Source organism: Boleophthalmus pectinirostris, unplaced genomic scaffold (assembly GCF_026225935.1).
Source record: "Boleophthalmus pectinirostris isolate CB_2022bp ecotype Guang Dong unplaced genomic scaffold, ASM2622593v1 HiC_scaffold_17, whole genome shotgun sequence".
Lineage (NCBI taxonomy): Eukaryota > Metazoa > Chordata > Actinopteri > Gobiiformes > Gobiidae > Boleophthalmus > Boleophthalmus pectinirostris.
This window is the reverse complement of record NW_026571115.1, coordinates 32,187,733-32,209,868: the sequence shown is the minus strand read 5'-3', so window position 1 is coordinate 32,209,868 and position 22,136 is coordinate 32,187,733. Positions and strand designations below refer to the sequence as shown.

General features: G+C 38.9%; 2 protein-coding genes across 2 annotated transcripts in view; one reads left to right on the top strand and one right to left on the bottom strand.

Moving 5' to 3' along the window:
* Window positions 1-8,507, bottom strand: part of LOC110155075 (growth factor receptor-bound protein 2) — a 135,432-nt gene extending 126,925 nt beyond the window's left edge. Inside the window, exon 1 of the mRNA XM_055152904.1 lies at window positions 8,361-8,507. The gene's annotated coding sequence lies outside the window, so the exon portion shown is untranslated. The remainder of the gene's footprint in view (window positions 1-8,360) is intronic.
* Window positions 3,391-22,136, top strand: part of LOC110155068 (melanin-concentrating hormone receptor 1-like) — a 54,772-nt gene continuing 36,026 nt past the window's right edge. The window contains exon 1 of the mRNA XM_055153101.1: window positions 3,391-3,757. Within this exon, the coding sequence (XP_055009076.1) occupies window positions 3,391-3,757 (367 nt within the window). The remainder of the gene's footprint in view (window positions 3,758-22,136) is intronic.

Below are 22,136 nucleotides of genomic sequence, written 5' to 3'. Positions count from 1 at the left end.
CAGACATGCCTTGACTAGTCCACGGCTTTAAAACATTGAAAAGATCCTCGAAATCCCTTTTTGTGCTGTCTAATTTCCCTCGTGACATGTCATTTGTCCCTACATGAACTATAATTCTATAAATTGTAGAGGGCATGGACTGGAGCAGGTTAGGAAGTCTGCTCACAATCTGGGACACCGTGGCTCCCGGGAAACAGTGCGTAATGGCATTAAAATAACGAACGTGCCTGATTATTGAGTCACCGATAATAACTGTTTTGGGGGGAAACAGTGGCTGTGGTTGGAGATCAGTTTGTGGGTTTGTGAGCTGTGGATCATCGCCGTGTGAGGAGGACTGACAGGAGACGGGGGCCTCGGACTGAGGGGCCGGGCCAGGTGCTGACCCCTCGGCAGTGCACTCCTGCTCCAGAGGCGCATTCTCGGACAAGATCCCCGGTTGGGCAGCAGCTTGTTGTAGCCGTGGCTCCACCGGTGACTTCGACGCCATCGGCTGTGCCGCGGTTTGGGACCGTGATACCACCGAGGGCGGAGAGTGTGCGCGCAGCGAGGAGTGGAGCGGCAAAGCCGGGGCAGCAGCTTGAGAACCACTGGATCGTCTCAACACAGCCTCTTTTAGGATTTTTCGTCTGGCCGATGATTTAGCACGCTGTACAGTTGACTTGTGGGAGTTTATGGACTGAGAGGACAGGGGAGCAGCGGCCACGGGACATACCGGAACATCGCTTGCAGTAGCCTGAGGGGGGCTTGCGTCCCTTGAGACTGGGACCTTACCTTGGAGAGCCGGGAAATCGATTAAAGAGTCCAGATTGGGGAGTGCCTGTACCGGAGCGGGAGGAGCAGGTGAGTCCGATGCCAGTAAAGAGAAACGATTTGTAAGGTTCAGTTGGAGGGTCATGTCAGATGTACGTTTTCTGTGGTTATTACATACAGCGGAGTCATCGTGGGGCAACGGGGAATGCGGGGTTGAGCAGGAGGGATGGGTAGTTGCCTGTGGGTCCCATGAGACTGTATCCATGAGGGCGCTGTTGAGAAACGCTATGCGTTTGTGTTGTCCTGTAGCAACATCCATTAGTTTAGTAATTATTTCATCCTTTTCCTTCAGTTCAGTGGATAGTCACTGGATCTGCGCTTCTAGACGAGTAATTGCTATGTCATCTTTATCCGTATTTGAGGGGGATTGTCTTTCTCCTGGTGCCATAACTGGCAGTAGTAGGCCCCTCGGCCTTAGTGTTTCCAGAGCGAGCAAGTAGAGAGTCCCGGGAGTGATAAAATATCTTGGTGTGCTGTAAAAACTGCTTAGTAATTGTAATAATCCAGTATATATTTTTTGTGTTGAATATAGTGATAATAGCTGTTATTTGACACTTGGAGATGTTTTGGTTACTTGTGCGTCATGGTTTGGTTACGCACAGAACAGAGTGACAGACAAAAGTAACTTGAGGTTTAATATATATATATTTTAGAAACTTTTACGAGCAATAGGACATCTTTTTGTAATATTTAAGAATCTTTAACAGCTTAATTTACTCAGTTAATGACTTGAATAAGTTTGTTTTTATCTTTCTCTGTGTAAAATATAGCGGGGATACATGTTATTCAGCACTTGGAGATGTTTTTAGTTTCTTTTTACGCGTTAAATATAACAGAGATAATGGCATTTGCTGGTATTTGCTGGTATTTGGCACTTGGAGATGTTTTGGTTACTTGTGAGTAATGGTTTAGTTACGCACAGAACAGAGTGACAGACAAAAATAACTTGAGGCTATATATTTTTTACGAGCGATAAGACACATTTTTGTAGTATTTATTCATTTTTCACAGCTACATTTACTCATTTAATAGCTTGAATAACTTTTATTTTCTTTTTTTGTGCTGAATATAGTGATAATACCAGTTTTTTTGGCACTTGGAAATGTTTTTGGTTACGCGTGCGTCATAGTTTGGTTATGCACAAAAGTAACTTGAGGCTTTATTTCATTCTTAGTCAGTTTCATGAGTCATAGGACAACTTTTTGTTTTATTTAAGAATCTTAATGATGTAAATAACTTTTTTTCCCCCTTTTTTCCTGTTGAATATAGTGAGGATAATGGCTTTTGCTCATATTTGGTACTTGGAGATGTTTGTTTTCTTCGCTTACGTCATATTTAGGCCAAGATTTAGGCCAATTTATTTCTTTTTTTAATATATTTACATTTATTTCACTTAACCTAGGCCTATCTTATTCACGGCTCCTCTTTGCAGACAAAATTTTATTATTTATACTGTTATTTGCCTGCTGTATAATATTAAAATGGAAATAAATTCATCAAATAGAATAATAAATGAACAAAAAATAAACTAAAGCAGCTTCTCTTTCACTGTTACGTTTAATGACTTGAGTAAGCGCTGTAAAAATCAAACTGTACTTCTCAGAATAGTCTTCAGACCTCAGCCGGGAGTCCACAACTGGATTTAATTATGACTCACGGTGCTGAATGTAGCGATAATAATGACAATACCTGTTATTTGGCACGGGGAGAGGGTTTGATTTCATGACACACTGAGAAGTTACGCACAGAGCGGTGGGATAAAATCACTTCAAACTCTGTATTTTTCTTTTTTTGAGTAACTGTGGCCAACAAAAGTACATGTATTTGCAAAGTTTTATTACTATACTATTATATACGGTGACCGGCAAGTGCAAAAACAATTTAACATTTCGGAAACACATTGACAAGTTTGAAGTTACTTTTAGAATACACATTTACATCTCGGAAACAAATGTACGTTTCATAAAATACATTTGCAAAAACACGAAACATTTGTACAAGCGGCGAGACAAATTTACAAAAACACAAATGCAAACTTTCACAAGAGCCAGAAGTGCCGCAATGTAGATAAGCGTTTTTTCTACGGTAAACTATCTGTGTAAATGTGTGTCGACACTGTTAAATGGTTCTCATCATATTTTAAAGGGAGAACTCAGTGTGTTCGGGTAAACGGAGCCACTTCTCAACTACGAGCCAATCCCTTTGGAGAGCCACAGGGATCTGTACCTGGCCCCCTGCTTTTTTCCATAAATATTAATGACCTCCCTCAATGCTGTCCTGCTGTTAATGCTCAAATGTATGCTGATGACACTGTGCTGTATGTATGTTCAAAAACACCTGCTCATGCCTTACAGCTTGTCTCAAAATGGCTTAGAGTGTCACACTTGACTTTGAACGTAAAAAACAAAACAAAAAACTGTTTCTCTTTGGCTACGTTCAGACAGCAGGGCTTAACGCTCAATTCGGATTTTTTTGTGAAATCCGATGTTTTTGCGAGGTCGTTCACATTTCCAATTAAATGTGACTCCAGTGTGAACATTAAACGGCCCAAAAGTGTCCCGCATGTGCACTGGAGACACGATGACGTCAACCGCAGGGGAGTGTTCGCGCGGCGGACAGGACGCGGGGGGACTGTTTGCGTGGCTTACGGGACGTGGGGGGACTGTTCGCGTGGCTTACGGGACGCGGGGGGACTGTTCGCGTGGCGTACGGGACGTAGGGGGACTGTTCGCGTGGCTTACGGGACGTGGGGGACTGTTCGCGTGGCTTACGGGACGCGGGGGGACTGTTTGCGCGGCGTACAGGATGCGGGAGGACTGTTCGCGCGGCAGACGAAAGGAAGGACTGTCCGCACGGCATAAGGGACACGAGGGGACTGTTCGCGCGGTGTACGGAAGGAAGGACTGTTCGCGCGTCGTACAGGACACGGGGGGACTGTTCGCGCGGTGTACGGAAGGAAGGACTGTTCGCGCGTCGTACAGGACACGGGGGGGGACTGTTCGCGCGGCTATGTGAAGGGTGGGTCAGTCTGTGCGGCGTACGGGACGCAGGGACTCTCTGCGCAGAGTACGGGACCGAGGACAGTCTGCTGCTTAAAATGTTTTTATTAATGCCAAATAAAATATCCAGCACAAATTATACATGATGTGCTTACATTGATCATTTGTATATTTTACTTTACACTCATATTTAGTTTGTGGGACTGAAGTTTATCATCCCTCCCCCCTGTTATGTTGTGTGGTCCCACTCCCGCCCGCGCCTGCAGTGAGCTTTCAAAATGTGTCCCGCGCCGCACTGTTTTGCGTCAGGTCCCGCGGGTGCAGGGCTCTAATGTATATTTTAAATGTAATTTTGTTTTCAAACTTGTTAATGTGTGTTGTGAAATTTAAAAGTGTTTTGCACTTGCCGACCGCTGTAATTATACCATTAGCTGAGAGAATGTTTTCAGACACAAGTTATTTGGAATCAGTGATAACAAAGCACAATACTTAAGTACAGTTTTGAGGTATCTGTACTTTACATTTTACAGTGGATACTTTTACTTTTTACTTTTGCTTCACTACACATGAGAGCAAGTATCTGCACTTTCTACTCCACTACATTTTATTTTAGAACTGGACTGAAAAGTAAAAAGTAGTTTTCTTTACGGTTTGAGACCTGCTGAAATGGCTGAGATTTATTTTGAACACATTTCATTTGACTTTTCAATTCTGAGCAAACGAAATACACAAAAACAGCTAGAAATGTTAAGAAATCAATTGAATATCTTAAAATATTTGTATTTTTAATCAAAATCAGTGCATTTGATGGTTTAATTTTCTAAAAACATATCTGCAAAACACTCTTAAAGTACATCTTTAAACAGCTACTACAATACTTTTAGCTTTTATACATGTGATTTTTTTTACTTTTACTTGAGTAAACTTTCACCCCTGTATCTGTACTTTTACTTAAGTCACAAAAAAAGTACTTCATCCACCACTTTTTTTTAGAATAATAAAGTGATAAATAGGAAGATGTAGGCCAGGTTTTCCTACACTTATTTACATTTACTCAAGTTATACTTCAGTACTTCTTCTCAGAGTAGTTTTCAGGTGCAATACTTTTCTACTTGAGTGATACATTTGGCGTGTAGCAGTACTTTTACTTTGTACTTTACTCTTCTTATTGTAAGTAGTGCAAGTCTAAAGCTTTTCTTGTTTTGTGATCTGTTCTTTGAAAACAGATCTCTTATTTACTGTTTTGTCCTTGTAAATACTTTAAAAATCAAACTAATGCAAAACCCAGACAATTTACTTGAAGTACTTTCCATTATCTTTGAAGTTTGCGTTTGAAGTAATCGTAGGTCGCTCTTACTCGAGTACATTTTTGGCTTCTCTACCCACATCTGAACAATAGACAGACAGACAGAGGGACACATCAGAGCTCAGAGCTGGAAACAAAAGCAGTTTGTTCCTTTGGCTGTGAACCTTTGGACCAAAGCACGTTTCAACTTTTTTGTTCACTGACAGAGGCTAAAAAAAGCAATTTCTGATTCAGCAGAGTTTCTGATCGAGCAGCTGTCAAAAAAAGCAAATAAACAAACAAAAAAACTATATGAACACAATAAAAACTGGTGTCATATTTTGTCCAGTCTTCAACAGTCTATCAACAACAGATTTTCTCATGTGATAGGACTACTTTTACTTTTACTTGAGTAATCTTTTGCCCCTTTTCTTCATGGTTTGAGATTCGCTGAAATGGCTGAGATGTATTTTTAGCACGTTTAATTTGAGTTAACATCCCAACTTTTAGCAAATCAAAGCTAGAAAAATGAAGAAACCTATTGAATCACTTAAAATTATTTAATTTTCAAAAAATATCTCTGTGAAATATGTTTATTTTTTACTCTTAAAGTACATTTTTAAACACATTTACATTTTTAAAGTAAAAGTACTTCACTACTTTCATGAGATACTTTTACTTGAGTAATGTTTTGCCCCTGTGTCTGTACTTTTACTTTAGTAACAAAACTGAGTACTTCTCCACCACTGGGCTGTGTACAGTGGTAATGAAGTACAAAATACTTAGGGTAAGTACAATTTTTATGTTTCTGTACCTTACTTAAGGATATTTTACAGTGGACACTTTTTACTTGTACTTCACTACATTTGAGAGCAAGTATCTGTACTTTCTACTCCACTATGTTTTAGATCTGGACTGAAAAGTAAAAAGTACTTTTATTTAACGGTCTGAGACCCGCTGAAATGGCATTTAATTTGAGTTAATGTCCCAATTCTTAATCAAAATCACTACATTTGATGCAAAAGATGTTTACTTTTGACTCTTAAAGTACATTTTTAAACAGGTACTTCACTATTTTTACTTAATCTGATTTTTTCATGAGATACTTTTACTTTTACTTGAGTAATCTTTTGACCATGTATCTGTACTTTTACTTTAGTAACAAAATCAAGTACTTCTTCCACCACTGGATTGTGTACAGTGGTAATGAAGTACAAAAGTAAAAGTACAATACTTAAGTACAATTTTTAGGTTTCTATACTTTTCTTGAGTACATTTTACAGTGGATACTTTTTACTTGTACTTCACTACATTTGAGAGCAAGTATCTGTACTTTCTACTCTGCTACATTTTAGATCTGGGCTGAAAAGTAAAAAGTACTTTTGTTTTACGGTTTGAGACCTGCTGAAATCGCATTTAATTTGAGTTAACATCCCAATTCTTTATCAAAATCACAACATTTAATGCAAAATATGTTTACTTTTTACTCTTAAAGTACATTTTTAAACAGGTACTTCACTACTTTTACTTGAGTAATCTTTTGTCCCTCTATCTGTACTTTTACTTTAGTAACAAAACTGAGTACTTCTTCCATCACTGGGCTGTGTACAGTGGTAACGAAGTACAAAAGTAAAAGTACAATATTTAAGTAACATTTTTAGGTTTCTGTACATTTTACAGTGGATACTTTTACTTTTTACTTGTACTCCACTACATTTGAGAGCAAGTATCTGTACTTTCTACTCCGCTACGTTTTAGTCCTGGACTGAAAAATTAAAAAGTACTTTTTTTATGGTCTGAGACCCGCTGAAATGACATTTAATTTGAGTTAATGTCCCAATTCTTTATCAAAATCACTACATTTGATGCAAAAGATGTTTACTTTTTAAATTACATTTTTAAACAGGTACTTCACTACTTATACTTAATTCGACTTTTCATGAGATACTTTAACTTGAGTAATATTTTGCCCCTGTATCTGTACTTTTACTTTAGTCACAAAATTGAATACTTCTCCACCACTGGACTGTGTACATTGGCAATGAAATACAAAACACTTAGGGTAAGTACAGTTTTTATGTTTCTGTACCTTACTTAAGGATATTTTACAGTGGATACTTTTTACTTGTACTTCACTACATTTGAGAGCAAGTATCTGTACTTTCTACTCCACTACGTTTAAGATCTGGGCTGACAAGTAAAAAGTACTTTTATTTTTTACGGTTTGAGACCCGCTGAAATGGTTGAGACGTATTTTTAACACATTTAATTCGAGTTAATCAAAATCATTACATTTGATGCTTTAATTTTCTAAAAAATTCTGCAAAATATGTTTACTTTTTTACTCTTAAAGTGCATTTTAAAAAAGCTACTTAATTAGATTTTTTCATAAGATACTTTTACTTGTACTTGAGTAATCTTTTGCTCCTGCCTGTACTTTTACTTTAGTAACAAAACTGGTTTCTATACTTTGTTTTACGGTCTGAGACTTGTTGAAATGGCATTTACTTTGACTTAACGTCCCAATTCTTTATCAGAATCATGACATTTGATGCAAAATATGTTTACTTTTTACTCTTAAAGTACATTTTTAAACAGGTACTTCACTACTTTTACTTAATTTGACTTTTCATGAGAATCCTTAACTTGAATAATCTTTTGCCCCTGTATCTGTACTTTTACTTTAGTAACAAGACTGAGTACTTCTTCCACTACTGGGCTGTTTATAGTAAAGTAAATTTTTTTGTACATACATGTGGATACTTTTACTTTTACAAAAGTACTTTTTTTTTAACCTTTTGAGATGAGACGTATTTTTAGCACATTTAATTCGAGTTAACCATCCAAATCACTACATTTGATGCTTTAATTTTTCTAAAAATCTCTGCAAAATATGTTTACTTTTACTCTTAAAGTGCATTTTTAAAAAGGTACATCACTACTTTTACTTAATTCGATTTTTTCACGAGATACTTTTACGTTTACTTGAGTAATCTTTTGACCATGTATCTGTACTTTTACTTAAGTAGCAATTTTTAACACATTTGATTCACGTTAACATCCCAGTTCTTTATCAAAATCACAACATTTGATGCTTTAATTTTCTAAAAGTCTCTGAAAGTACCTCACTACTTTTACTTAATTCGAGTTTTTCATGAGATACTTGTACTTTTACTTGAGTAATCTTTTGCCTTTGTATCTGTACTTTTACTTTAGTAACAAAATACTTCTTCAAACCACCATCCTTCTCTTTAACCCTGACTTACCTCACAGTCAACTTCGAGTCTTTCCTCAGTTTCTTATTCTCTGCAAAAGGCCCAGAAGTGCATCAGAAAACTTGGAAACTCGCTCTTCTCTGTATCCTGTGGTCTGGGGTCCCGTTGCCAGTTCATATCCGCGGGGCCCATATCTTCAGAGCACGTTATTTGGCTCCCGTGTTTACATCTGTTTTTCATTTTCTGATGTAACCGAAAGCACACGAAGCGTTAAACCTTGCGAACAGTGCCATCTAGTGTCGAAAAAAGAGACAAGAAAGCTGAGGAGAGGAGAGGGGTCTGTGCGTAAAAGGGGCCACTTATCAGGCATTAATTCCACCCGGGGATGAGTTGAGGGAAGGGCTGACCTTTTTCCACGAACGGCCTGCCGTATTTTTTCAGTCCGGAGCGATTTCGAATGCGTGCGAAAGCCTCCAAGCGCATACAAATGAGTGTTGAAACCGCATTGCAACGGGGTAATGGGGGAGTTCCTGATGTGAAAACTGGTTTGAATAATAATAACGACAATAATAAATCTCAGAAAGCGGCGATGAACGATACAAAAAGCACAAAAGCAGCATTCAGAAAGCGAACAAAAGCAGACAATGACGCAAACTATCTGATTAATTAGAATAAATAAACAAAAAGAAATAGAATAAGGAATAAAATCGAGCTAAAATCAGTTAAAGGAAGGTCAATAAAACGATAAATGAGTCTTAAGAAGTGGTTTAAAACATGATACTGATGGTGCGAGGCTTATCTCCTCAGGCAGTCGAGAAGCCTGGACTAAAAAGGACTCAATCAGTGTTTGGAGCCGGGATTTTGGGACTTTGGAACACCTAAAGTCTGCAGGAGGCTCGTACGGAGTTAAAAGTTCTGACATGTAATCAGAGAGAGCAACCTGGTCCCCCATGAGGCATCGGTGGGGGCAGTTCATCAAACCTTCGGGGACCAGGTAATAAATACGGGATAAAATCGAGCTAAAATCAGTTAAAAGAAGGTCAATAAAACGATAAAAGAGTCTTAAGAAGTGGTTTAAAACATGATACTGATGGTGCGAGTCTTATCTCCTCAGGCAGGCTGTTCCAAAGACGAGGTGCCCAGATTGAAAAGGGTCCATCAGCTTTCGTCCGGAGCCTGGATTTTGGGACTTTGGAACAGTCGAAGGGACCTGCCTGAGGATCTAAGTCTGCAGGAGGTTCGTACGGAGTTAAAAGTTCTGAAATGTAACCAAAGAGAGCAGCCTGGTCCCCCATGAGGCATCGGTGGGGGCAGTTCATCAAACCTTCAGGGACCAGGTAATAAATACGGGATAAAATCGAGCTAAAACCAGTTAAAAGAAGGTCAATAAAACGATAAAAGAGTCTTAAGAAGTGGTTTAAAACATGATACTGATGGTGCGAGGTTTATCTCCTCAGGCAGGTCGTTCCAAAGTCGAGAAGCCCGGACTAAAAAAGCTCGATCACCTTCATCTGGAGCCTGGACTTTGGGACTTTGGGACAGACTCAGGGACCTGTCTGAGGATCTAAGGCCGCAGGAGGCTCGTACGGCGTTAAAAGTTCTGAAATGTGATCAAAGATATCAACCTGGTCCCCATGAGGCGTCGGTGGGGTCAGTTCGTCACCACAGAATCAGCTTATGAAGAGCCCAGTTCGTATTACATGATCGTTATATCCACGACGCAATGTGTGTATCTGTACAGGCCCGTGAACATTTGTGTGATACTGGTCGCACATGAGAACGTCTGGGTTAGTTGTGTGACTGTAGATCAGTGTGTCGTGTGTCACCAGAAAAACAAGAAATGCTAATTATTTTCGTTCCAATTAGAATTTTAACGGCTACACTGAAAGAGAAAGGAACTGTTATAAGGAGTGATTATCTGGAAAACTATTCATATTTGACTATACAATTGTGATACTGTAATACTGTGATACTGTAATACTGTGATACTGTGATACTGTGATACTGTGATACTGTAATACTGTGATACTGTGATACTGTAATACTTGTAAATAATACTGATACTACTGTGATACACTGTTAAATACTGTGATACTGTAATACTGTGATACTGTGATACTGTAATACTGTGATACTGTAATACTGTGTGATACTTTAATACTGTGATACTGTAATACTGTGATACTGTAATACTGTAATACTGTGATACTGTAAATACTATGATACTGTAATACTGTAATACTGTGATACTGTAATACTGTGATACTGTAATACTATGATACTGTAATACTGTAAAACTATGATACTGTGATACTGTGATACTGTAATACTGTAATACTGTGATACTTGTAAAACTATGATACTTTGATACTTTAATACTGTGATACTGTAATACTGTGATACTGTAATACTTTAATACTGTGATACTTTAATACTGTGATACTGTAATACTGTAATACTGTGATACTGTGATACTGTGATACTTTAATACTGTGATACTGTGATACTGTAATACTGTAATACTGTGATACTTGTAATACTATGATACTGTGATACTTTAATACTGTGATACTGTGATACTGTGATACTGTGATACTGTAATACTGTAAAACTGTGATACTGTGATACTGTGATACTGTGATACTGTAATACTGTAAAACTGTGATACTGTGATACTGTAAAACTATGATACTGTGATACTGTAATATTGTAATACTGTAATACTGTGATACTTTGATACTGTGATACTGTAATACTGTAATATTGTAATACTGTAATACTGTGATACTGCGATACTTTAATACTTTAAAGAATTATAAAGAGATCACAATTTTTCTGAGATTTTGAGACACTCCCGTTGCTCGAGCTCCATCCTTCGTGGAGTTATGACCAAAAACACATATTTGACCTTGGTTGACCTTGACCTTCAAGTGACCTTTACCGGTTTCAACCTGTAACATCCAGTGTGCCCCGGTTATTTGTGTGCCAACTTGCGTGATGATTGGGTGAACATTTTCGCCCGCAGATGGTTCAGAAATCGACGAAATTGCAGATCCTTTATAACGCCGTGACCTTTCAATTGACCCGTGTGACCTCAAATGACCTCGGATCGTCACCAAACTTTTTTTGCGGCATCGGGCACAGGGGCTTGACCCACTTACCAAGTTTGGTGACAATCGGTCCGTAAATGGCAGAATTATCGCAGGTGGACAGACACAGGGTGAATACAAAACCTGGTCAAACCTTCGGGGACCAGGTAATAAATACGGGATAAAATTGAGATGAAACCAGTTAAAGGAAAGCCAATAAAATGATAAAAGTCAGTCTTAAGAAGTGATTTAAACGATGTTACTGATGGTGCGAGCCTTATCTCCTCAGGCAAGTCGTTCTGGATTGAAAAGGCTCCATCGTCCTTCGTCCGGAGCTTGGACTTCAGGACTTCGGAACAGCTAAAGGGACCTACCTGAGAATCTAAGGCTCGTAAGGGGTTAAAAGTTCTGAAATGTAACTTGGTGCGAGACCTAAACGAGCTTTAAAAGTGATGAGTAAAATCTTAAAATCCATTCTAAGGGAAGTAAAACGGGAAACGTGTTGATGTCTCTTAAAACGGGCGAGTCTGAACCAGCTGGAGGCGGGAGATGGATTTGGAGTCGAGGCCGGAGACACGGGAGTTGCGAAAGTCTAGAGACCGGCGAAGATGAGCGTGTGGACGACTTTTTCAAGATCAGGGAAGGAGAGAAGAGTTTTGATTTTGCAACTTGTGCAGAGGTGGAGAAATTTGGGTGACTTTTTTTGATGTGAAGGTGGAACTTGACAACCAGGTGCCTCAGCTCAATTTCATTTCTCTCCAGCGACTAGGTCAGGAATCGGAATACTCTAGAACCCTGGAAGTTGTAGACCGCACATCAGCCAATCAGCGAAGATCGGTGAAGCCATGACGTCAAATTCAAGCACCTGTCTGGGTCCATTTTGTAAAACAGTACAACAGTAAACAAAGCGTCGAGATTGATGTAGACGAAAACAGATATTCTGCGTTGGCGACAGTTCCCGAGATTAACGATTTAAAGCCGGAACGAAGAGAATGATTGGTGAATTTTATGAAGGGTAAAGATGTTATTGTCCTTCTTCCTACGGGATTTGGTGCGTTACATACGTCACGACCAAACAGCAGCGACTGGTTGAATAAAAAAAGTACCCGTCTACCGTCGAGCGAACGAAACTGGCCGATGAATCTTGCTAAGAAGTTGAGTTGAGAGTCAAAAGTGACGCCGAGGTTTCTGGCAGTGGGAGTGATGTTTGGGGCAAGACGGACGAGACTATTGCTGATATTTGAGTCAGATTGGAGGGAATTGATTAAAATGATTCAGATTTGGAGCTGCTGAGTTGAGTTAATAAGACATAATTGCGCGAAATCGAGCTATGGACATGTTTTCGAAAAGACTTTGAAAGGTGCTTTTGAGTTCAGTGGTAATTTTTTTACTGGAGGGTCCGTCAGCTGCTTGTCGTCATGGATATACTTTGGAAATACTTTGTCTAGAATGTTCCACGGTATAGATTGAACCTAGATAAGCAGGTTACAGCTCTACGCTCCATTACAGGTCAGATCTGTGGAGAGGCGTCCCCATTCACAGAAAGAATAATCGTATTTTTGAGCGACAGAAACACAAACGGAACCATGGAACATTCTATGGAAAGCAAGAACATCTCCAAGTTGGTAACTGGAAAGTGAGGTGTAATTTGGGGGTCCATCACCTGCTTGTTTCCATGGATACGTCATTGCTCTTGCCTGGAATGTTCCACAGTATGACATTAAACAGCTCTACCTTGCATTTATTCAATTACAAATAGTTTTATAGCTCAAAAATACCTAGAAAAACAGACATTCTGACTGGGAGCGGCGTCGCCTCTCCACAGATCTGACCCGTAACTTGGTCCGGTTTGGTCTCCGTGAAGATAGAAAGGTTTATAATGCCATACTGTGAAACATTCCAGACAAAGCAATAATAATAAATCTCCACGGGGAAAAGCGTTTGACGGACCGTCCACCGGAAAATTGCGACTTAAATTATTTTTTGATTAAAGGTGCACTGCGTAACTTTTCTGGTGGAGTTCCTTGTTGTTCATTAAACTTTTCTATCAGTATGAATAGGGTGTCATGGTATCATTAAGAAGCTGCCGATACGATACATATCTCGATACAGTGAGCTTTCGATTCGATACAATATATTTTAAATCGATTCGATACGGTTTGATAAAAAATAAAGCTCTTGACTGTCTTTGTTAAACCACTTCTTGTGCAAAGTTCATATAAAAAACAAACATTTTAATCCTCAAAACAGTGAAAATATCAAATGTGTCACATAAAAAAACTCCTCCCTTCAAAAAAACAACAAAAGTGTAGCTCTGTAATAAAAAAATTTAGTAAAATATTAAAAAAAATTACTCTTGACGATATATCGATACAGCCGCCCACGATATCGATACTGCATCATCCCATTTAACGATACAGTATTTCGATATTTCAATATTTTTGCACACCCTTAAGTATGAATACAAGCAGGTGGTGCCAAGTTACAGGTCAGGACTGTGGAGAGGCGAGCCAATTCATAGTCAGAAGAGTAAGGATATATTTTCAAGGTATTTCTGAGCAATAAAAACACTTTAAACAAAGTAAATGCTACGTTAACATTAATGTCAATTATTAAAGATTCCCAGCAAAGCAATAACATCTCCATGGGGACAGAGTCTTCACCAGAAAAGTTGCGTATTAAAACTTTAAAGGTCCTGTATAACGAAAAATTAACTCCTGTGAACTTTATGCCGTGTTAGAATGTTGTTATCTTATCACAAACAGACCTGGAGTTGTGTTTTGTTTCATTCACACACATTTAAGTAAAAACTTTATTATTAGTCTGTTTACATCTCCAAAATGCTCTGTTCCACCTTGTGATGTCATGAAGCTGTAGTTTTCAAGTTTACAGCTCCTTTTTCACTCTTTATTCAGTACAGTTTTGCAATTCCAGAGCTGAAATCATCCAAATGATTCTAGTGAAAGTGTGTGGATTTTAAAAACACAATTTAGCACTTCTTGTATTTACCACGTGACATCACAAGGTGGAACAGAGCGTTTTCCTGTTTGAGAGAAGAACTAGAAGTCTAAATATACAGGGGTTTGTTTGTGAATGAAGCAAAACAAAACACAATTCCGGGTCTGTTTGCGATGAGGAAACGACTTTATAACATAGATCAGAAAATGGACAAAAATTGGCCCTTTAAACTCGAATAAAACATACGTAATACTCCCTACAACTGTACAATAACTCACCCTAATGCAGTGCTTCTCAAATAGTGGGGCGGGCCCCCCTGGGGGGGCGCGAGGCTCCGTCAAGGGGGGCGCGTTTGACCTCGGGGAACATGCTTTTTTATTTTTTTATTTAGATTTTTTTTTTACTGTCCTAGAATAAAGTGCAATTGCACTTCCACTACATTAGGGGGCAGTGGCGCTCTCATTGGCAGAGTGTGCGCAGGGAGCATTCGCTCGGTGGTGTAGGAGTTTTGTTTGCACTGAGCATGCGCGCTTTGCACACAGCACAGAGTTTGAGTATGAAGTGTAGACACGAAGTGTAGCAGACCCTCAAGTGACACCATGAAAACATATTTAACAGGGATGAGAAGACAGACGGAGAGAGACGGAGATAAAGAGACAAACGAAAATCTCCCGAAAGCTAAGACGAGGAAATATGACGAAGCGTATGTAGCGCTTGGCTTCACTGTGACTACGGTGGGAGACGAGGAAAGACCGGTGTGTTACTGTGTCTAAAAATGTTGGCAGCCGACAGCATGAAGCCCAATAAATTAAGGCGTCACTTAAATACATTACACCACAATCACTCTGATAAGCCGCTTGAGTTTTTTCAGCGAAAACGTGCAGAATATTGCCGACAATCATCCCGCTTTGTGACTGCTACTTCAGTACTTTTATTCTCTTATACGTTAATAAGGATACAGTGTTATGCAGAGGTGTACTTATAACAGTTTTATAGACAAATGATACTATTTATAGTCACGCGGGGGGGCGCGAGATGTTTTATTCTTCCTAGGGGGGGCATGACAGAAAATAATTGAGAAGCACTGCCCTAATGTAACAGATAATACTCCCTACAACTGTACAACAACTCACCCTAATGTAACAGATAATACTCCCTACAACTGTACAACAACTCACCCTAATGTAACAGATAATACTCCCTACAACTGTACAATAATTCACCCTTATGTAACAGATAATACTCCCTACAACTGTACAATAACTCTTATGTAGTGTTGATGTACTCGAGACCAGTCTTGGTCTCGACTAGCATTGAGACCGTTTTATTATGGTCTTGATCTCATCTCGGACTCAAGCACATTGGACTTGGTCTCGTCTCAGTCTTGATGGCGCTTGGTCTCGGTCTTGTCTCGGTCTTGATGGCGCTTGGTCTCGGTCTTGTCTCGGTCTTGATGGCGCTTGGTCTCGGTCTTGTCTCGGTCTTGATGGCACTTGGTCTTGGTCTTGTCTCAGACTCGAGCATATTTGGACTCATTCTTGTCTCGGTCTTGATGGCACTTGGTCTCGGTCTTGTCTTGGTCTTGATGGCACTTGGTCTCGGTCTTGTCTCGGACTCGAGCACATTTGGACTCGTTCTTGTCTCGGTCTTGATGGCGCTTGGTCTCGGTCTTGTCTCGGTCTTGATGGCACTTGGTCTCGGTCTTGTCTCGGTCTTGATGGCACTTGGTCTCGGTCTTGTCTCGGTCTTGATGGCACTTGGTCTCGGTCTTGTCTCGGTCTTGATGGCACTTGGTCTCGGTCTTGTCTCGGACTCGAGCACATTTGGACTCGTTCTTGTCTTGGTCTTGATGGCGCTTGGTCTTGGTCTTGTCTCGGACTCGAGGTTTGACACTCTTCAAGTTTGATCATATTTCATTATGGCTGGTAAATGTGCAGAGGCTGTTAATCATCTCTGCAAAACCAATAAGATAACTGTAAATGTTAAATGGTATGAACTTAAAAAAACCACTTGATTCACTTTGAAGTTGTTTTCTGGAAAGTTCCAGTGGAAGCAAAATTAAAGAAGTGATCAAAAAAAGGGGCACAGAGTGTTTAAGTGCAGTTTGCTTGGTTTATTTTAAGTCTAAATGAACATTAATCAGATAAAATGGAGACAGATTTATAAAAACATGGATATAAATGTGTATAAAGTAACTGTAAAAGACAAATAAATGTAGAAAATGACAAACGATGGTCTTAATTTGGTCTCGATGGGCTGTGGTCTTGGTCTTGTCTCTGTCTCAGGACCCTCAGAGGTCTTGGTCTTGTCTTGGTCTCTACCTATAAACGTCTCGGTCTTGTCTTGGTCTCAACCCTCAGAGGTTTTGATCTTGTTTCGGTCTCTACCTATAAACGTCTCGGTCTTGTCTTGGTCTTAACCCTCAGAGGTTTTGGTCTTGTTTCGGTCTCAACCCTCAGAGGTTTTGGTCTTGTTTCGGTCTCTACCTATAAAAGTCTTGGTCTTGTCTTGGTCTCAACCCTCAGAGGTCTTGGTCTTGTCTTGGTCTCTACCTTTAAAAGTCTCAGTCTTGTCTTGGTCTCAACCCTCAGAGGTTTTGGTCTTGTCTTGGTCTCAACCCTCAAAAGTTTTGGTCTTGTCTTGGTCTCTACCTTTAAAAGTCTTGGTCTTGTCTTGGTCTTAACCCTCAGAGGTTTTGGTCTTGTCTTGGTCTCTACCTTTAAAAGTCTTGGTCTTGTCTTGGTCTTAACCCTCAGAGGTCTTGGTCTTGTTTTGGTCTCAACCTATAAACATCTCCGTCTTGTCTCAGTCTCAACCCTCAGAGGTTTTGGTCTTGTCTCTGTCTCTACCTTTAAAAGTCTTGGTCTTGTCTTAGTCTCAACCCTCAGAGGTTTTGGTCTTGTTTTGGTCTCTACCTTTAAAAGTCTTGGTTTTATCTCAGTCTCGACTCTCAGAGGTCTTGATCTTGCCCTGGTCTCAGGACCCTGTGGTCTCGGACTGGTCTTGGTCTGGATTAGTTCGGTCTTGACTACAACACTACCCTTATGTAACAGATAATCAATAATCATATCACTGTTTTCCCATAACCTTCTGAATAAAGCTGAGATTTTATATTTTATTCGTTATTTTTCTATTTTATTTTGACATTTACATAATTTAGGTACATTTTTTTTTTCTCTTTGTTGTTGTATTTATTGTGATATTTGAGCTTCTGTGTCCAAATAATTCCCCTCGCGGATCCGTAAAGTTTGTCTAAGTCTAACAAACATCGTCTCACCGTCTGAAAATAAGTTGTAGATTTCGAGCTTTACCTTCGCGCACGGCTTTGTCAGCGAGTCGGTGTTAACGCACGCTCTGACGTCAGCTCGTTTTTCCCCCCGTTTCTGCGAGCGCGTTTTTATCAGCAGCGAGTGAGGTGCCGGGGTCCGCAGACGGAGCAGAGCGCGCGGTGCCACAGCGGAGCAGCAGCAGCAGCAGCAGCAGCGGCGGCAGCACCATGCGCTCCGAGCCGAGTCCACCCGCGCGCCCGGACACCTTTTACCCCTTTGACGCACCTTTTTACGCACCGTGACTCAAGAGCACAAGAGTAAATCCGCAGTTTTGGTTTACGTTTTTCGGGGATGGACTTGTTTTCTACGCCGAATTCCACCTTTGCGCCCGTCGCTCCGTCCGCGAGTCCCGAAGATGGTAAGTGGAGATTTGTTTAGAAATTCGCAAACAAAACAAAAATAAAACTTAAGTAAGATCGTAACAAGTTAAAAAGAGTAGTTATCTTAATGCGAATAGCCTAAATTTTCGCGTAAAATACATTTACTCAGGTTTTTATTGACTTAAAAACGTGCATGCACATTTTAAGTGGGCTCGCCTTTCCACAGATCTATTATGTAACTTGGCACTTACAGTTATTTAGAATTTAAAAACGTTAAATCAGATCATAATAAGTCAATAAGTACGTAAATAGTAGTTGTTATCTTGACGTGAGTTGCCTGAATTTTCACGTAAAATAATTAACAAGCGCGTTAAAAAGTCCCGTAATACTTAAAGCTGCACTGTGAAACTTTCCTGGTTGTCTCCATGGAGATTTTATTGCTTTATCTGGATAGTCCAAACATATCCATATTGTATTTACTCAATAACATCTGTTTTTATTGACTTAAATTTATATTCTTCTTATATATCTTATATCTTCTTATATCATTCTTCTTATAAGTGGGCTCGCCTTTCCACAGATCTGACACGTAACTTGGTCCTGTGGTGTCACCTACACAGTTTCACAAAAACAAAACAAAAATAAAACTTCATAATTGTAGTTTAAAAAGTGTATGAATAGTAGTAGTTATCTAGATTTTCACGTAAAATAATTATTGTTAATGGAACAAGTGCGTAGTAAAATGTCCTGTAATACTTAAAGCTGCACTGTGTAACTTTTCTTTTTATCTCCATGGAGATGTTATTGCTTCATCTGGAAAGTCACAGTATGGCATTTAACATCCATCTTACATTTACTCAATAACATCTGTTTTTATTGACTTAAAAACGTGCATTCTTATCGTAAGTGGGCTCGCCTTTCCACAGATCTGACATGTCCCTACACAGTTTCACAGTTATTTAGAAATCTGAAACTTTAATAAGATAATAAGAAGTTCATAGACGCGTGAATAGTAGTAGTTATCTTGACATTAGTAACCTAAATTTTCACGTAAAATAATTACTGTTAATGGAATAAGTGTTTTAAAAAGTCCCGTAATACTTAAAGCTGCACTGTGTAACTTTTCCTTTTGTCTCCATGGAGATTTTATTGCTTTATCTTGAAAGTCCAAACATATCCATATTGTATTTACTCAATAACATCTGTTTTTATTGACTTAAATTTATATTCTTCTTATATATCTTATATCTTCTTATATCATTCTTCTTATAAGTGGGCTCGCCTTTCCACAGATCTGACACGTAACTTGGTCCTGTGGTGTCACCTACACAGTTTCACAAAAACAAAACAAAAATAAAACTTCATAATTGTAGTTTAATAAGTGTATGAATAGTAGTAGTTATCTTGATTTTCACGTAAAATAATTATTGTTAATGGAACAAGTGCGTAGTAAAATGTCCTGTAATACTTAAAGCTGCACTGTGTAACTTTTCTTTTTGTCTCCATGGAGATGTTATTGCTTCATCTGGAAAGTCACAGTATGGCATTTAACATCCATCTTGCATTTACTCAATAACAAACGTTTTTATTGACTTAAAAATGTGCATTCGTACTGTAAGTGGGCTCGCCTTTCCACAGATCTGACATGTCACTTGGCTCCTGTGGTGTCACCTACACAGTTTCACAGTTATTTAGAATTTTAAAACTTAAATAAGATCATAATAAGTTAATAAGTGTGGAAATAGTAGTAGTTATCTTGACGCGAGTAGCCTAAATTTTCACGTAAAATAATTATTGTTAATGAAACAAGTCCCGTAATATTTAAAGCTGCACTGTGTAACTTTTCTGGTTGTATCCATGGAGATATTAATACTTTATCTTGAAAGTCCCAGTATGGCATTAAGACATCCATCTTGTATTTACTTGATAACAAACGTTTTCATTGACTTAAAAACTTCCATTCTTATCGTAAGTGGGCTCGCCTTTCCACAGATCTGACGTGTAACTTGGCCCCGTGGTGTCGCCTACTGTCTCCGTATGGACATAAATAATAGTGATGTAACGATATCCAAATGTCTTGGTACGATATTATCACGATATTTCAGCCATAATCCCGAGAATTCAAGTTAAAAAACATATGTCTTCATGTTATTTGCGCTGAAATGAATCATGGGAAATGTAGTTTTCAATGTTTATAAGCTGTTCCTACTGTAAAACCATGCATTTAAGCAAAGAAACTTGTGATTCGATATATTGTGACAGCTCATGATATTATTGTGAGACTTTTTGACAATACGATATCACGACTCTTTCTCCAACAAAGTTACACATTTGCATCTTTAAAATACAAAAACAACCAGCATTTTTGGTCGAAATACGTAAAAATAAACTTGTTCTATTGGTTAAACTGTCAAAAAGGTTAAAAAAGTCACTAGTGAAATCAAGATAACTACTTTCTTCATGATTCGAGCACTTGTCATTGTTATTTAAGGTTTTATTTTTTGCAGTCTTATTATAAAACTGGTAGCACGTTGAAGTAAGCACGAACGAAACTAAAACTTTGACAATTTTGCATTTTATTTGTCGTTTGCTTGCAGAAAATGTTTGTTGTTGTTTGTTTTTATGAGTTAGTCGCTGGTTTCTTTGACCACAATCTTGTTTTTGTCTGCCCGTTTACAATTTTTACTGTTTTCAAAGCTGTTCCCTACGCACGTTTTCACATTTAAAGCTGCACTGTGTAACTTTTCTGATGGGATTTCTGAAGCGCTGCTAACTCCTTGTCATCACGGAGACATTGTTGCTTTGTTTGGAGTGTTCTGTAGTGGCGTTGAACTTGTTTATCTTGCATTAATTGATTTTTCTGTGCTCGTATTATTGGATAAAACCTTGAAAAACATGCTGTTATTGGGTTCGCCGCTCCGCAGATCTGACCTGTAACTTGACTCGCTGATGCCACCTGTTTATTTCCATGGAAGTCAATAAATTCTGTAGTTCAGTTGGTGTTTGTTCGCTCATCCTAAGGTTTAGAGGTTCGAATTTTGCTCTTCGACGTAAAAAAAAAAAACAAAAAAACATCATTGGTTGACTGATCAGATCCATGCTGTTGACGTGTCCTTGGGCAAGACACTTAACCCACAGTTCCTCCAGTGTCTGCGTACATCAGCGTATGAATATGTGCAGTGTTGGGAAGGTGACTTTTAAAATGTTTTCCCCTACAGATTACAGATTACACACCCCAAAATGTAGTTTGTAACGTAATCCATTAAATTACTTAAAGTGAGTAATGTAATCTGAATACTTTGGATTACTTGGTTTGCTGTAGAGAAGTAAAGACTCGGATATTTTCACATAAGATGTTTTGTCTGTTAAAAGAAAATAAAAAGTCCAGACTTTACTGAACCAAATTAAAAATATTATTGATTAGAAGACGAGGAGACACGGTCCACGCGGCATGGTTTAGTCCTGTTAAATCCTGTAGTTTAGACCTGGTTTAGACCTGGTTTAGATCTAGTTTAGACCTGGTTTTAGTCCTGGTTTAGACTTGGTTTTAGTCCTCGATTAGTTCTGGTTTAGACCTGGTTTTAGTCCTCGATTAGTTCTGGTTTAGACCTGGTTTTAGTCCTGGTTTAGTTCTGGTTTAGATCTAGTTTAGACCTGATTTAGATCTAGTTTAGACCTGGTTTTAGTCCTGGTTTAGTTCTGGTTTAGATCTAGTTTAGACCTAGTTTAGATTTAGTTTAGACCTGGTTTTAGTCCTGGTTTAGACCTGGTTTTACTCCTTGATTAGTCCTGGTTTAGACCTGGTTTTAGTCCTGGTTTAGACTTGGTTTTAGTCCTCGATTAGTTCTGGTTTAGACCTGGTTTTAGTCCTCGATTAGTCCTGGTTTAGACCTGGTTTTAGTCCTGCTTTAGTTCTGGTTTAGATCTAGTTTAGACCTGATTTAGATCTAGTTTAGACCTGGTTTTAGTTCTGGTTTACTTCTTGTTTAGTCCTGGTTTAGATCTAGTTTAGACCTGGTTTAGACCTGGTTTAGATCTAGTTTAGTTCTGGTTTTAGTCCTGGTTTAGACCTGGTTTTAGTCCTGGTTTAGACTTGGTTTTAGTCCTCGATTAGTTCTGGTTTAGACCTGG